General features: G+C 38.7%; 1 protein-coding gene across 8 annotated transcripts in view; it reads right to left on the minus strand.

Annotated features, from left to right (window-relative positions):
• The window catches only part of LOC103108101 (acetyl-CoA carboxylase 1), a 338374-nt gene that overhangs the window by 44798 nt on the left and 275949 nt on the right, over positions 1–17627 (minus strand). For all 8 annotated transcript variants that reach the window (XM_060203908.1, XM_060203911.1, XM_060203907.1 and 5 more), the window contains one exon: positions 3241–3510. In XM_060203908.1, coding sequence (XP_060059891.1) covers positions 3241–3510 — 270 coding nt within the window. The remainder of the gene's footprint in view (positions 1–3240; positions 3511–17627) is intronic.

Raw genomic sequence — 17627 nt, forward strand, 5'->3', positions numbered from 1 at the left:
ATCAGGGCTACAATGCAGATAATATGGGAACTTGTTAAGTTACCTTAGGGGGGAAAAATCTTATCACTAATGAAAAACAGGATTAGAAAGAGGGTGAGAAGGGGGCCAGGTGGTGGTGCACCTGGTTGGGTGCACATTACAATAAGCAAGGACCTGGGTTCAAGTCCCCGGTTCCGATATGTAGGGGTAAAGCTTTGCAAGTGGTGAAACAGTTCTGCAGGTGTCTCTGTTTTTCTCTCCCTATCTCCCCCTACCCTCTCAATTTCTGGCTGTCTCTATCCAATAAAAGAGAAAAGAAGAGGAGAGGAAGGGAGGAGAGGGGAGGGGAGGGGAAAGGAGGAGAGAAGAGAAGAGGATAGGAGAGAAGAGGAGAGGAGAAAAAAGAAGAGAAGAGAGAGAGAGAGAATGAAAAGAATGAAAGGGCGCAAGAAACAGAGATCATCACTCAGGCATATATAATACTGAAGATCAAACTTAGAACCTCAGTCATGCCAAGTCTTGTGTTATATACCTGAGTATGCAGACCTGAGTCACCTTCTTAGCCACCGAAGCTCTTCTAACTGCTTCAGTTTTCACACTGAATTTAGAAGCAAGGACATCAGCGAAGAGTACAGATTAAAAAAAATGAAGCTGCACTCTTTATTTCTTCACCAATGTTCAGTTATGGAGGTGTAGATATGGGAGCAAATGCAGAGTGCTAGAATTTATTTATTTATTTATATTTTTTATTTACTCCCTTTTGTTTCCCTTGGGTTTTTTTTATTGTTGTTGTTATTGTTGGTTAGGACAAAGAGAAATGGAGAGAGGAGGGGAAGACAAAGAGGGAGAGAGAAAGATAGACACCTGCAGACCTGCTTCACCACCTATGAAGCGACTCCCCTGCAGGTGGGAAGCCGGTGGCTCAAACCAGATCCTTACGCTGGTCCTTGTGCTTTGCGTGGCCACCTGTGCTTATTTAATCCGCTGTGCTACCTCCCAACTCCCTGAGTGTTAGAATTTAAACAAGGTTTTAAGAAAGGTACGCAGTGAGAGAGAAACAAACAAACAAAAAAAATTGAGGGCTGTAGTAAAGGTGATAATTACAGTGATTAGCAGATGACAGAACAAGAAATTTAAACTAGATAGTAATGAAACAAAGGAGTGAGGAAAAGAAGATAAGTTGTAGGATTAGTAATTGGAGAGTCTGGTAGATTCAAGGGTAGCTGGAGTTAGGGTATCAAAGAGAGTGAGCTGGAAATATAAGATGAAAGACTGACAAAGAATGGGATGCCTGAAGTGGAGGTTATTAGGATGGAATGCTAAAGTAGGTTACCGGATAGGACCACAAGAAAAAGGAAGTCAAGGATCCCAGAGACTCGACTATGGAATGGATCATCTATACAGATGCAGAAATCACCAATCATTATAAAAAGACTAGCAGTATTGGAGAGACTGACAATATGCCAGAAATGGAAAGATAAAAGGAATGAAAGGCAGTGACCAAAGAGCTGCTAGGGAGCCAGCATAATGGTTATGCAAGAGACTTTCATGCACCACCAGAAACGAGAGTGGAGCAGTGTTCTAGTCTTTCTCTCTCCTTCATAAATAAATACCAAAAAAAGAGGGGGGCTGGGTTGTGGTACAGCTAGTTGAGTGCACATGTTACAATGCACAAGGTCTTAGGTTCAAGCCTCCAGTCGCCACCTGCAGGGGGGAAAGCTTCACAGTGCTGCAGGTATCTGTCACTCTCACTCTCAATTTCTCTGTTGCTACACAACAAATCAATAAAGATAAAAAAAAAAAAGAAAGAACAACAGTGGTATAGCACAATATGAGATGAGATGAGATGAGATGAGATGAGATGAGATGAGATGAGATGAGATGAGATTCAAGAGTAGAGGTTTTCAGAGAGAGGATGCGTTAAGTAATGGCAAGAGTAAGAAATGGTAAAAAGGCAGAAAGATACTGTTTTCTCTCCAGACTCAGTAGTTTAAGGAAGAGAAGTCAGCCATTTTTAAGAGGGTTATAGGGAAAGCAGTGCTTTTAAAGGACAACTAGTTTCAAGTTAACAAGAAGGATGAAGAAGATGAGGATATAAGGGATCTTGCTAATGACTAACCTAAAAGCTGAAGTGGAGTATTTTAAATATATATATGGAGGCCAGGGGTAAATAGCATAATGGTCATTCACAGAAACTCTCAGGCCTGAGGCTCCGAAGTCCCAGGTTAAATTCCCTGCACCACCCTATGCCAGAGATGAGCAGTGCACAGGTAAAAAATAAATAAATAAGTAAATAAATTTATATATATGGAGGGGTTAGATAACATAATGGTTATGCAAGGAGGCTCTCATGCCTGAGGCTCCAAAGTCTAGGTTCAATCCCCTGCACCACCATCAGCCAGAGCAGAGCAGTGCTCTGGTAAACAAAATTAAAACAAACAAAAATAAAAACTAGTATAGTCATGGGCTCTTTGGAATATAACTAAAATAGGCCTACCAACTATCTACAAAATGGAGACCCTCAACTCTTCATCTGAACTATTCCAGCCTTTAGGCTCATGATTAGTCAACGATTTGTTTGGCTCTATATGTTAATTCTCTTTTCAGCCACCAGGTTCCAGATGCTACCACGATGCCAACCAGACGTCCCTGGGCAGACGACCCACCAATGTGTCCTGGAGTTCCGTTTCCCCCGAGCCCCACCCCACTAGGGAAAGAGAGAGATAGGTTGGAAGTCTAGATCCAGCTGCCAACGCCCATGTTCAGCGGGGAAGCAATTACAGAAGCCAGACCTTCCACCTTCTGCACACTATAATGACCCTGGGTCCATACTCCCAGAGGGATAAAGAATAGGAAAGCTATCAGGGGAGAGGATATGGCATTTTGGTGGTGGAAATTGTGTCAAGTTGTACCCCTCTTATCCTGTGGCTTTTGTCAGTGTTTCCTTTTTATAAATAAAAAATTTAAAAAATTTAAAGATTAAAAAATTATTATTATAATTATATATATTATATATATGACTTAGTATGTCTGAGACTAAATGCATACTTACCATTTCATCTAGTCTTCAAGAAAAGAAATAATCTATTCTAAAGCTAGAGGAAAATCTACATGAACATACTGAGACACTGTATTTCCCATGAAATTGTAGTTTACCAAAAGTGTTAACTTTTTAACTGAAACCTCTACTCCTCCTACTCACTCTCTCCACACACTCAAAACCATGTAGCATCTTACAGTATTATCTCTTATAAACTGTACCTTATAAGGGTCCTCAGGATCTACCCAGGCCACATGAAACATATGACGAATTTCCTCTGCCAGTCCAATTCTTGCTCCACTGTTGGCTGCTACAAAGATACGTGGGATACCCTCTGCTCTGGCAAGTTCAGAAGCTCTGAGGAACAGCAAATCCTCCTGGGGCCCAAAGGATCCAATTCGGTATGTGATGTCATTGCCAATAACAATAATATCTCGGCCTTCTGGATATTCAGGACTTTTAAGGGTCATTTTCCAAGCTACCATGCCAATCTGCAAAAGCAAATAAAGTTTCATATGAGAAAATCCCCTCCACCCCCAGTTACTTGAAGGTCTCAGACTAGAAACAGCTTTCATGTAAATATATGCATTGTTAAAAAGGCAAGTTCCCTGTGGAAAACTAGAACAAGCATTCTTTTAGACTTCTCTAGATTATATTGAGAACTTTTGACTTAATATGCATTTCAAAATTATTTCAATTCTTTTTTTTGGGGGGGGGAGCTGGACTATGGAATACATAGTATAGGAAAAATCAATCTAAATACACCTAGGAAAGTGGGGAGTAATGCCATGGCACTGGGAATTAAACCTAATACTTTCTTTACTACCATATCTAAAAGACTATTTCTACCATTTTTAAGATTGTTTCCAAGAAATCTTCAAAGCACAAGAGGAGAGCAGAAGGAGGATAATCTCTCAAGGAAAGTGAAATTTTTGTGATCCTAGGTCCTTTTAAAATGCCCTGGCATTGTAGAAATAATGGCAACATTCTTTATTGGTTTGCTTTGGGTATTCTTCCACTTCCGCAAGAATTCGTGGGCATCTCTTGATATTTTCTTCAAGCAACAGAAAACGAAAGGATGCTGAGATCTTGCTGTACTGATATATGTAAATCTTTGCTCTCTGTTCAGGAGCATCTGACCAGCCACACAAATAAATGATATTGACTTAAGAGGCATGGTGACATGTCTCTTCCCAAACCTTCACAGCCCTCTCCTTTCAATCCCCTTCTATATGAGAACTAGTTAATTCTCCTACTTGTTTTTTCGATAGTTTCATTTCTTTTCTGTGCACTCACATCCTACTTATAGCTGCAGTTTTTCATGCCTGCCTATTTCCCTATACCTGGATAAATAAGCAATGTTTTCCATTCTTCCCCCTGCCCTGAATCTTTCTGAGGCAGAAAAGATGTGTTGTGTGTGTCCCCACCCCCATTCCACCTCTACCATCCATTCCCAAACACAAAGCCTACCAGGTCCTGCCTAATGGAGCCCAGCCACATCTGTAGCCTTGGCTCCTCATCCCCCAGGCTGCTGCATATCACCTCATTGGGAAGCTGGCCATCAAGAAGGGCCATTAACAGATGTAAATAGCAGCATCCCTGGAAAGCCACATGCATCACCCAGACTCAACCGGGCCAGTGATCATAAGCTCTGAGTACACATTCCTCAATCCAATTGCACAGCCACCGTAATCAGGCTGGTTGAAGCTTTCCACATAGCTATTTGTGATTCTCAGCATTAAGAAATATATATGTGTGTGTGTGTGTGTGTGTGTATATATATATATATATATATACATATATATAAATATATATGTGAAACACTCGCAAATAAATATAAGCTATTTAATACATCATACCATTGGCCAAATACAAATCAAAATGGCTATAATACACAGAAAAAAATCCAATCACCTTTAGAAATCAGGTGTTATTCTATCTGCTCATTAAAGACAGAGAAGTGAGGGGGAAATTAGTACAAAGAAGCTGCAAATATCAAATCACTATATTTAAGAAGTTGATTAATGTAATGTCTGCACAGAAGAAAATATTTTAGTTGCTTCTATAACCCTATGCCTTTTGTTTTAAAAGAAGGAAAAAGCTATATGCTCCAGATGCATTTGAGATGTATTTGTAGTGAAGAGCATTGGGTATTTATGTTCAAATTTTATGATATATTAACTTTAGTCACCTAGGCCAGAAGCAGCTTAAATGCAAACCCTGAAAAATCCACTTCAGTATTTGCATGCTAATGTAAACATTACTCTTATCTTTTGTTATTACCTGGGGACTTTGTGTCACCTGGACAGTCAGTTCAGCAATTGGCCAGGTCATTATACTTGCAATATTGACTTCTAATTAAGTGTCAACATAACAGCACTAAGAATAAACTACTCTTTATCAAAGTCTTCCCAAAGTCTATTCCTCATGGAACATAACCCCTTAAAGAGTATGATTACAAAATGGTGAGTGCTACACCAATCTTAGTATAATAAGAATCTTTATGAATAGAAATTCCTCTGAGTTATTACAATAGGATAGTCTCAGTTTTAATTTTTCTTTGCTAGAGATTTTAAGAAACATGTTCCAGATTAGTGCCACTGTACAACTGAAATTATGAAAATGTGAAAATAAATCCAAAACAAACTCTGTAGTTTGCTTTGCATTATACTTATGCTAATTTCTGTTTTGATAGTTCTATCATGGGTATATAATACTTCAAATTAAGGGAAACTGGGTGAAGAGATATGAGAACTTTGCACTTTTATTGTAATATTTCATAAACCTAAAGTTTAAGTAAAAAGTTAAAAAATTAACATCATAATAAAAGCATTTGGGAGGGAAGAAAATTTCTAGCAAGATTATTATTAGTGTTCTGTACAACCTTATAGCATTTAAATGTATTTACAGTATTAGATTCAGGCTGAATACCTGGGATAAGAGAATTCCAAGTATACCATAATTATTATAAGAAAATCTATGCGGTAATGAAGGGCACAAACCTAGAAGCTAAAGTCTTAGAACCCGTATCTAACAGAATCTGATTCAAACAAAATAAAGAGATTCAGACAGTTTTCCAGCCACATACCCTATGTTATTAACTATTAAATGCCCTAGTTTCTAATTCCTCTTCTTCAAAAAAAAGCATTGCTTGTGGAGAGGATTAAAAATCTACTAATTTTTAGAACAATACCTGATAATAGTATATAAAACATGTACACTCTACTACAAGCATACTAGAGGAAAAAAAAAACAGCAAGTGAGGTAATTATTTTGGGATTATGCTATATGTGCCTTACTTTATTTACTAGAGTTTCTTTTAAGTTAAAAACAAAACAAAACAGAAGACTGACAAATACTTCTCCACTGGGAGAGAAGTACTTAAGAACTTATATTATCTCTAGTTTAGTAAGTGTGTGACTATTTCTAAATTTAAAAAAATAATAGAGAAAAATCTCACCAGTTTAATGAATTTCTTATATTTTAGAGCAAATGACTATAGGTTTTAGCCATATTACAGTAGATAATATGAATATAAAGTTAGAAAGGTATAAACAAATAAAAATTTAAAAATCAAGACTTATCCCAAAGGGAAGTTATCAAGAACTGTATTTGTTCAGATGATACTTTCCATTTTATTTTTTATTCCAAATTTTTAAGTATAAAAATATCTACTTACTTATTTTTAAAAATATGTATTAATTGGGGAAAGCAGGGAAGAAAGAAAGGACCAGAACAGCACTGTAGTCAGGGGATTGAGCTCAGGGCCTCATTGAGCTCAGGGCCTGAGAGTCCAACGCCTCAGCCAGTGTGCCACTTCACTGCCACTACATTTTTTTTTCCTGCCCTTATCAGAGCACCGCTCAACTCTGTATCCGAGTGCTGCAGGATATTGAACCTGAGAACTCTCTCAGACAAATCCTGTGTGCTAACCCAGTGTCATCTCCTCAGCACTATTGTGCACCCATCCCCCTTCTTTTTAAAAAGAAATGCTATGCATGTTCTGGTAGAATGTAAACATATGTATATGTAGGTTTATACAATATTAATATCTCTACCCGAGAAGTAACTGCTTTAGTGTTTTTCTGGTCTGATGGCTAAATACATATTTATACTTTTAAAGTCAATATTTGTACAATAGACAAGAACTGTGCCTATCAGCTAAATACATATTTAGAACTGTACCACATGTATTACAAGCATGTACTAAAATCGAAAGCTTCTATTTATACAGAGCCTTTCATTTTGAAGGGGGCTAAAGAGCTTTATAAACATATGTACATAAAAGGACGTTTGTACTGATAGGGAAGCAAAGTATCAATTCACTCACTCCCCTATTTCTTCCAGCAGTCCTGGGTAGGAGCACATGGTGCTACCAGATGCAGATCTGTAATAGCTACAAAGACATGGAGCACAATAATCCATGTGGTGATGCAGTCACTGAAAGGTTTGCAACTTGAGAATTGCAACTGCTCTCCTCACTGTGAAAACACCAGGGCTACTTCCAGCTTTATGTCTTAAAATTATTCTCTACCCAATCCAACTAATAATCACTTGACAAAGCTGAATTTGATTTTAGAAGTGATTTCTGAATGCAAAATACTTTATATCTGATGATGAGAACTAGGTAGAAAAAAACCCATCTCTACACTGTCCATGTTGGATGTAGAGGGGAAAGAAAGGGAATCAGGGGTGGGGGGAGAGAGTACTGGTCCAAAATGCATGACAGAGGACTTAGTGGGTGTTGTATTGTTATATGGAAAACTGGGAAATGTTAAGCATGTACAAACTATTGTATTTATTGTCAAATGTAAAACATTAATCCCCCAAAAAAGAAATAAAAAAAAAAAGGAAAAGTATAACACATAAAAGGGGGGGTCAGGGCCAGGCAATAGTGCACCTGGTTACGCGCATACATTACAATGCACAGAGACCCAGGAGTCCCCACCTGCAGGGGGGAAGAAGCTTCACTAGTCCTTAAGCAGGATCTGCAGGTGTCTCTGTATCTTTCCCTCTCTACCTCCCCCAACCCTTTCAATTTCTGTCTGTCTCTATCAAATAATAAATAATTAAAAAAAGACAAAAAAAAAAAAAAACACGGGATCAACAACATCTAGGAGAAATGTTTCAAAATATATCATCTAAGAGTAGTTTTGTCTCAGAGGATTGGGTCATTACTTCAAAAGACAGTCATATTGCTCCCCATTTAATTAGAACACCATAAGCTTTCTTGTAAAATTACTTTAGACAGGGAGTTGGGATGCATTGGATCGACCTTCTCGTGGTGCATCCCGTGAGTACCCATTCATTGGGGAAACTGATGATCCTTCCTAGCCAACTGAATCCACATGGATCCCAGTCACTTTCAAAGCCAGCAACAAGCAGCTCCTGACAGCTTTCAACCTGACGCTGTTGACTGGCTACGGAAGAAGGGCAAACGCTAGAAGAAGAAGACAGGGAGTTGAGCAGTAACGCAGCAGGCTAAGGGCAGGTTAAGCGCACGTGGCGCCAAGCGCAAGGGCTGGCATAAGGATTCAGGTCGAGCTACCAGCTCCCCACCTGCAGGGGAGTTGCTTCACAGGTAGTGAAGCAGGTCTGCAGGTATCTATCTTTCTCTCCCCCTCTGTCCTCCCCTCCTCTCTCCATTTCTCTCTGTCCTATCTAACAATGACATCAACAACAATAACCACAACAATAAAAAAGGGCAACAAAGGGAAAATAAATAAATAAATAAATAAATAAGTAAATATATAAAAAACAACAAATCAATAGGTATGTACAGTAAAAAATTACTTTAGATAGATGGGTCTATCTATAGTATACATACAATGGAGATTGTATATAAAAAAAACTTTGCATCACTATAAAAACATACACAAGTGTCAGAATGTGACATTCACTGATTTATCTTAGGCCAAGTTACGCTATATATATATTTATACACACACACACACACACACACACACACACACACACACACAGAAATAATCTATCACTGAATCCCCTTGTTTTCACTTCTTTATTCAAAGTTTTTCTTCAAACCTGGTGAAATCGAGGGGGGTAGGTGGTGGTGCCACTTCACAAGAGGTGAAGCAGGTCTGTAGGTGTCTTTCTCGCCCTCTCTCTGTCTCCTGCTCCCTCTTAATTTCTCTCTGTACTATCAAATAAAAGGAAAAACGGCCACCAGGAGCTGTTAATTCGTAGTGCCAAAAAAAGCACCAAGCCCCAACAATAACCTTGAAAGTGTGTGTGTGTGGGGTGTGTGTGAAACTGGTGAAATTGACATTCTAGACCTCAGGATAACAGAAAAAACAAAAGGGAAATGTAACCTGAAGTGAGTGTGTGTGAAACTACATAAGATGAAAAACCAGATGTTTAAAAGTTAAATAAAAAAAAAAAATCTGATGAGTTCCACAATCAAACTTTTCGGGCCTGTCAGTGCCACAAATTCTTCCCTGCTTCACAGAAGCACTTAACTAACCACGTGGTTATAGATACTTACTGCCAATTATTCTCTCACTAATACAGTGACAAATTATTTTTATGATAATTAATTTCAGATTATTTTTTGATAACATTCCAATTAGTAGAGTTAGTTGTTAAATTTGGGTTATCAATCTAATCACCTTAACATAAAAAAGGGAGAACCAAAAGAGTTACAACAAGAAGCAAAGGCTGAGCAGAAATAAATAAATAAATAAATTTGTTTTTGTTAAACAAGTTCTAAGGAAGAAAATATTTCTTTGGATGCAGTCTGGTCCTAGTATAAAAAAAAAAAAAGCAAAAGCAGGGGAGGAAGTGATGGAGAGGAACAGAAGACAACAGTCTTATTTAACTGTTTTTTATGTAGGTAAAATGATTTGTGCTAAGTATTTCCATAAGAATTGGGATCATTATTTTCCTGTAGAAACAAATTTGGTTTGAAAAGTATCACTGGACAAGACGTGAAAAATCAAAAGGAATGAATTATTCACAACCTCCGATCAGAGGTGATCATTATTTCTGATGCTCCAAACAGTGATTAGGATTCTGCCCTGAGATGTCATTGTCTGAGTAACACCAGTGATACAGTAAGGTCCTATCTATCTATCTATCTATCTATTTTTTTTCTCCTGAGAGTACCTTGGCTTAATTTTACTATAACAGATACTAAAACACAATAATATCAACATTTATTCTGATAGTGCCCATAAATGCCGTTAGAAACAAAATGTCAACACAAATCATGACCCCAAATTAACATAAACATTAATTGTACTATCAGTGTGAACAGAGTGTGCAGGTGTGCATGAGCTTTCCAAATGTGCTGATACTCCATAAATAAGTAGTATTAAGCTCAGCAAAGAAATTTTAAAAGAATACTATGAGGGAGGCCAGGTGGTGGCACACATGGTACAAAGCGCGAGAACTGGCGTTAGGATCCCGGTTCGAGCCCCTGGCTCCCCACCTGCAGGGGAGTCGCTTCACAAGCAGTAAAGCAGGTCTGCAGGTATCTATTTTTCTCTCCCCATCTTTCCCTCCTCTTTTGATTTCTCTCTGTCATATCCTACAATGACAGCAATAACAACAACAATAAAGAACAAGGACAACAAAAGGAAAAAGACAGTCTCCAGAATCAGTGAATTTGTAGTGCAGGCACAGAGCCCAGCAATAAGGCTGGAGGCAAAAAAAAGAATGCTATGAGACAGTAAGAGAGAATTTTGCTTGTAATGATGCATTCCCACAGATCAAGATACACTGTGTGGAGCAGAAAGGAGTATTTGCCTTAAAAGGCTTTATCTGGGGGTCGGGCGGTGGCACAGTGGGTTAAGTGCAAGTGGCGCAAAGCGCAGGGACCGGCGTAAGGATACCGGTTCGAGCCCCCGGCTCCCCACCTGCAGGGGAGTCGCTTCACAGGCGGTGAAGCAGGTCTGCAGGTGTCTATCTTTCTCTCCCCTCTCTCTCTGTCTCCCCCTCCTCTCTCCATTTCTCTCTGTCCTATCCAACAACAAAGCAACGTCAACAATGGCAATAATAACCGCAACGAGGCTGCAACAACTAGGGCAACAAAAAAGGTGGAAAAATGGCCTCCAGGAGTGGTGGATTCATGGTACAGTCACCGAGCCCAGCAATAACCCTGGAGGAAAAAAAAAGGCTTTATCTGTACACTTTGAGTTCATCTCTAACAATGTCTTTCTATAAAGATTTACAAGTCCAACTGTGACCGAGATATTGAACATTACTGTCCATTCTAAAAGTTATTGTTATTTTTTTTCGTAGCAACACCTACAGGAGTAAAATAGCATGTTTGTTTGTCAGAACACTATTCAACTTTGGATTATAGTAGTACAGGGGATTGAACCAGGGACTTTACAACTTCAGGCAAGAGTCGTTGCATAACAATTTGCTATCTCCACCACCCAAGAGTGTAATAAGAGTTCTACTGCTGCTCATTCAGGAAGGATGACCACCCTATAAGGTCCGGGGCAATAATAACAAAGAATTTTAATATGTTAGTGTTAACATGGACTTTGCTTTGATCTACTTCACAAAGAAAATAAGGTCCAGAGAGAAGGAAACTGGACTTGAGCTCTTATACAAACACACAAAAAATGTTACTTTCTGACCTGTATACTGTACGGGATAGTAACTCTAGTTAGATACTCATAAAAAATAGTAATAGTAAATAAATAAATAAAACTTTTCGGGGGCAAGGAGATCATTCAGCTGGTTAAGGTATGCCTCATCATATGTGGACCTTGGGTTCAATCTCTGGAACAATAAGGGAGGACCATAGGAACACCATGGGTGGTGAGGCAGTGCCTTGGTGTCTCTCTGTTCTCTCTCATAAAAAGTACTGGATAGGGAGTTGGACGGTAGCACAGTGGGTTAAGTGCTGTGCCTGACTGAGCACACATGTTACCATGTTACCATATGCAGTGACCGAGGTTCAAGCCTCAGGTGCCCAACAGCAGGAGGAAAAGTTTCATGAGCTGTGAAGCTCTTTTTCTCTATCTCTCCAGCTGGTCCTCTCCTCTCAATTTCTCTCTGTCCAATCAAATAAAAGGAAAAAAGAAAAGGTGGGGCATGGCGGAAAATATGAGCACCAGGAACACTGCAAGTCCCAGCAATTAACCTTGATGGCAAAAAAGTCAATCAGGAGTGGAGGAGATAGTATACTAGTTATGCAAAGAGACTGTCTTCCCCGAAGCTCCAAAGTTCCAGGATCAATGCCCTGCATCACCATAAGTCAGAACTGAGCAGTGCTCTGCTTACATGACTAACAGTATCACTCTTGGATGAGACCATTGTTTCATTACTTGATATAAAAGGAAGCAAGGAAGGAAGGGAAGGAGAGAAGGAAAGTAAAGAAAATAGGAGAGAAAGAAAAAGCATGTGTATTCCAAAAGAATCAAGTCAGAAATTCATTAGAAGTTAAACCTAGGGAGTCGGGCGGTAGCGCAGCAGGTTAAGCGCACGTGGTGAAAAGCGCAGGGACCGGCTCAAGGATCCCGGTTCGAGCCCCCGGCTCCCCACCTGCAAGGGAGTCGCTTCACAAGCGGTGAAGCAGGTCTGCAGGTGTCTGTCTTTCTCTCCCCCCTCTGTCTTCCCCGCCTCTCTCCATTTCTCTCTGTCCTATCCAACAACGACGACATCAACAACAATAATAGCTACAGCAACAATGGAAACAACAAGGGCAACAAAAAGGAAATAAATAAATAAATATTCAAAAAAAAAAAAAAAGGAAGTTAAACCTATAGCAGAAAAGCACATCTTGTCTTACTTTGGACAGCATTTATATAGCAAAACAAATTTTCTTTGAATAGGGATAAAAGAGAAAGGCGCATTAATAGTTTTAAATAAAACTACCTTGTCATATATTCTATAATGTCTTTTTTATATCCGAAATTCCTATCTTGCTAGGCCTGAAAGGATTCAAAATTGATTTTCTGAAGCCCTTGACAAAAAATAAGGCAAGCACAAATTATGAATGTTTATATGTAATCAGTAGTATATGATACCTTTCGTCTGTGAGTCTCAAAGAACTTACATTTTCCTATCTTTAGGAACAGATTGGTAGCAAGGGCCATTAGTCTCTTTTTATAACATCAACAATCAGTGCACAGACCATGGTCCTTTTTTTTTCGGATCCACTTTTCCCAGGTCTATTTCCGCACTCACCTTCAGCAAATATACCTCTTTTACAACACATATCTGAAAGACTGATACAGATTCAATTTCCACACCCAGCATGAACAGGTAAACTGATCTCAAAAGAATGAAACAAAAACACATCCAAAAAAATACATCCAAATTAGCTTCACATTCAATATGCTAGTCTGAGGCTAAAAAGAGTAAAACAACATACAAAAATTTAATGTTAATCTGCAGAAATAGTTGGATGTGCATGAGAATTGATCAGTACTTGTTCTGTTCGAGTCCACAACCATATACATACTTTCTCTAGTCAAAATGGATTCTACTGGAACATGAGTACAGGATGACTTGCATAATTCCTCTGAGAGTATGGAAAAATGCCAACCAAATGAGTTAAAACAGAGTTAAGGTAGTTTTTCTAAAATAATTTGGATCAGCAAGGAAGCTCACCTGGATAGTGAGTGGGACCCAGCCAGGCCTATCAGTCCAGGAGGAAGCCTCAGTACTGTGGGTCTTTCCTTCTTTGCCTCTGTCTCTATATGAAAAAGTCATCTCAGAGCAGTGAGGTCCCAGTGACAACAATAACCAAATTCTAAAACAGTGGACCTCTGGGTTAGCTAGTAGTGACTAAGGGCTACTGATTGGACCTACTAAGTAATCTTCCCAATCTTTTAGATTGCATAAGCCTACCAAATTCCGTTCTCAAAGGCAGCACAGAACTATGGTGGTGGGAAAGGTGTGGAATTATATATATTATGTTTCTTTTTCCCTAGTCAATTTCTAGGAAGCCCATTGTACTGAAACTGAAGATTTCAAATCATTAGAGAAATATGTAAGTGAGGAGTAGTGGGAAATGTTTACGTTTTTAAAAATTTATTTGGGAGTTGGGTGGTAGCACAGCGGGTTGAGTGCTCGTGGCACAAAGTGCAAGGACCAGCATGAGGATCCCGGTTCGAGCCCCCTGCTCCCCACCTGCAGGGAAGTCGCTTCACAAGCAATGAAACAGGTCTGCAGATGTCTATCTTTCTCTCCCCCTCTGTCTTCCCCTCCTCTCTCCATTTCTCTCTGTCCTATCCAACAACAACGACATCAATAACAACAACAATAAAAACAAGGACAACAAAAGGGAATAAATAAATAAGCACCTTGTCATGTACTTCTTGATATAGTTGAAGTTAAAAAATAATATATGACCAATCTGAAAGTTTAATCACAAACACTGCCTCAAATAAGTTTTTTTTAAAAAAACTTAAAAAAAAAAATTTTGTTTAAGTTAGTTGGTAGATGCAGTGCGATTTACGCTTTCACTCTCCTTATTTTTCAATGACTTTGAAGTATCTTATATTAAAAGTTTTAAAGAGAAGCTTATGCCATAGTTGAAATGGATATCAATTCCTTTCCTAAAACAAAATCAGTGAAAACTGACACTGGTAAAGTTTGAGAAGTTCTACAACTCAATTTTTAATCTCATTTCACCCCTAAGAATGAAAATCAGAACTGAAAGTAAATTGCCAATCATGACAGCCTCCTCTGTAAAGCATATTTCTTTCATGTATAAGGTAAGAAAGACAAAAACAAAACAGAACACCTTAAATGGTAGAGCTCTGGTATCTGTCAAATATAACTAAAAAATTCTATCCTACAATAATGTAAGATCCAACAGAGCAAGTTAAAAATTCAATTGCATACTGTAGAAATACATCTACCACATTAACGAGGGGGGAGGGGGGGGAGGTAGGGGAGGAGGAGGAGGACACTCTAAACTTGCCTCACCAAGCAGAGCAATTCAAGAAGCTTATTTAAATGATAAGTTCTTGAAAAGGAAAAACCCTGACACCTAGTGCCCATCTGAAAAAATGAAAATGAAGCCTTACAGATGGTATGCTTTTGAAAAAAGGTGATTATCAAATTGCATTCAATGAGGAATATACATTTCTCTCAAAAATTTTTCAACAAGGCAAGAATGCCAGCCTCTAATTTTGAGAGTATACATCCTATATATAATAATCCTATCTGCTTTTAAATATTGTGACTTCTTATTAACTCAGTTTTTCAATAATATGGGAATAGTATAAGGAGATACATGGGTTTATACTGTTAAAAAACCCATGCTAAGAGTCAGGAGATATTTCATCCAGCAAGTTGTGTTCCTTGCCATGCATGAAGTCCCAGATTTGAACGCTGATACCATATGGAAGGACAATGGAACTTGGGGAAGCAGCACAAGTGATTGCTTGCTTCCCTGTCAAAGTTTCTCCTCTTTCTATTTGAAATAATAAGAATTTTTAAAAAATCATCGTGGGAGTGGTAGAAACATGCATAAGTGAGATGAGGTGCCAGTGCCACACAAAATAAACAAAAGCCCATGTGCAGGATAAAAACAAGACACCCCCCCAAAAAAAAAAGAACAACAACAACAACATTATAAATAGTGGTATTTTGGGACAGGGCATTGGCACACCTGATTGAGTACAAACATTACAGTGCACAAGGACTTGGGTTCAAGGTCCCTGTCCCCACCTGCAGGGGATAAATTTCATAAGCAGGGAGACAGGACTGCAGTGGGCTCTTTCTCTTTCCCACTTCCCTCTGAGTTTCTGTCTCTATCCAAAAAATGAATAAATAATTTTTAAAAATAGTGGCCTATATCATACTCACACATAAGCCCATGTTTGGAGATTTCTTATTTCTAAAATTGATATTAAAGATAGTTCTCTATCATTCCCTAACTTAGAGATCCGTGATCTAGTTCACAAGTCATTAAAGGAAATGCAATAAAGAATGCTAATAATTGGGGAGTCGGACGGTAGCACAGCAGGTTAAGCGCACGTGGCAAAAAGCACAAGGACCGGAGTAAGGATCCCGGTTCAAGCCCCCGGCTCCCCACCTGCAGGGGAGTCCCTTCACAGGCGGTGAAGCAGGTCTGCAGGTTTCTATCCTTATCTCCTCCTCTATGTCTTCCCCTTTGCTCTCCATTTCTCTCTGTCCTATCCAACAACAATGACATCAATAATAACTACAATAAAACAAGGACAACAAAAGGGAATAAATAAATAAATAAATATAAAAAAAGAATGTTAATTTATTTTGGAGCAAATAAGAACATAGCTCAAGAAGGCTAGTGTTTCCTTTGTCCTACACTGGATAAAGTTATCCTGCTCTTTGTCAAATCAGTTATACCTTTGCCCTGAGTTTTTAATAACAGAATTTAGTGCGAAAACAGTTGCACTGGATTGTGAACTGTTACTCAGAGTGTTCCCACCTGCAATTATAGCTTCCACCAAATGATCAAAACAGGTTAGCAGATAAGCAGAAAAATGAAAACAATTCCTGCAATTTCAAAAAGTGGTAAGAGTAAACTTGCTGCTTCTCTGCCTTTCTTCTGTATCCAGACTCAAGCGCACACATTAATTTAGCTGTATATTTACATACAAAGCCCATCACAGAATTTTAAAATGGAATCAGCTTAGCCAATGTTGCAATTATATTTTCCTCAAATGTATATCCTTAACCTGAAACTGTTACATATTTTTAAATAACTTACCTGTAGAGTTATTTGCAGGTAATAAATACAGTGCACAGACTTAGTCAACATCTTTTTTTTTATTCCTACTCTAAATTTATACCAAATGCTATGCCATTCGAATCTGACAAGAAAAATGTGTTCTGGGGGACAGGCAGTAGTGCAGTGGGTTAAGCGCATGTGGCACAAAGCGCAAGGACCAGTGTAAGAATCCATGTTCGAGCACTCACTCCCCACCTGCAGGGGAGTTGCTTCACAAGTGGTGAAGCAGGTCTGCAGGTGTCTATCTTTGTCTTCCCGTCCTCTCTCCATTTCTCTCTGCTCTATTCAACAATGAATGACAACAACAATAATAACCATAAGAAGGCTACAACAAAAGGGAAAAAAAATGGCCTCTAGGAGTAGTGGATTCGTGGTACAGGCACTGAGCCCCAGCAATAACCCTGGAGGCAAAAAAAAAAAGTGTTCTATACATTCCATAATGCATATTATAGCATTCTTTCAGTTACATCTTTGATGAGGGTTAAGGAAAAAACCAAGAAAACAGAAAGGAGAACTAACTAATACCACAACAGAAAAGCTCTTTCTCTTGCTTGGATACAAAGTTCAAAATGCAGGTCACATCTCTGCTGAAACAGCCAATATTCTTCCTTAAATGGCACACAAGTTACCTAAAACTAAATGGAACTGAATTGTTCCAAATCCTCATCCCATCACCATTTTACCTATTTACTGTCTTGGGGAAAAAAATAAGGAAAAAAGACTGGCCACGCAGATAGCCGGTGGTCTGATAAGTACAGGTTTTCTGCCTTTGATTATGGGGGAAGCATCTCAATTCATGGGGAAACTGCAGGAACTTCTTGTTTTACTGTTATTCTTCATATCCATGTGTTAGCTTTTAAACCCTGAAAGTCCAATATAGTATCACCTACAATGATGACCTAGTAG

This window comes from Erinaceus europaeus, chromosome 12 (genome assembly GCF_950295315.1).
Source record: "Erinaceus europaeus chromosome 12, mEriEur2.1, whole genome shotgun sequence".
NCBI classification, from domain to species: domain Eukaryota; kingdom Metazoa; phylum Chordata; class Mammalia; order Eulipotyphla; family Erinaceidae; genus Erinaceus; species Erinaceus europaeus.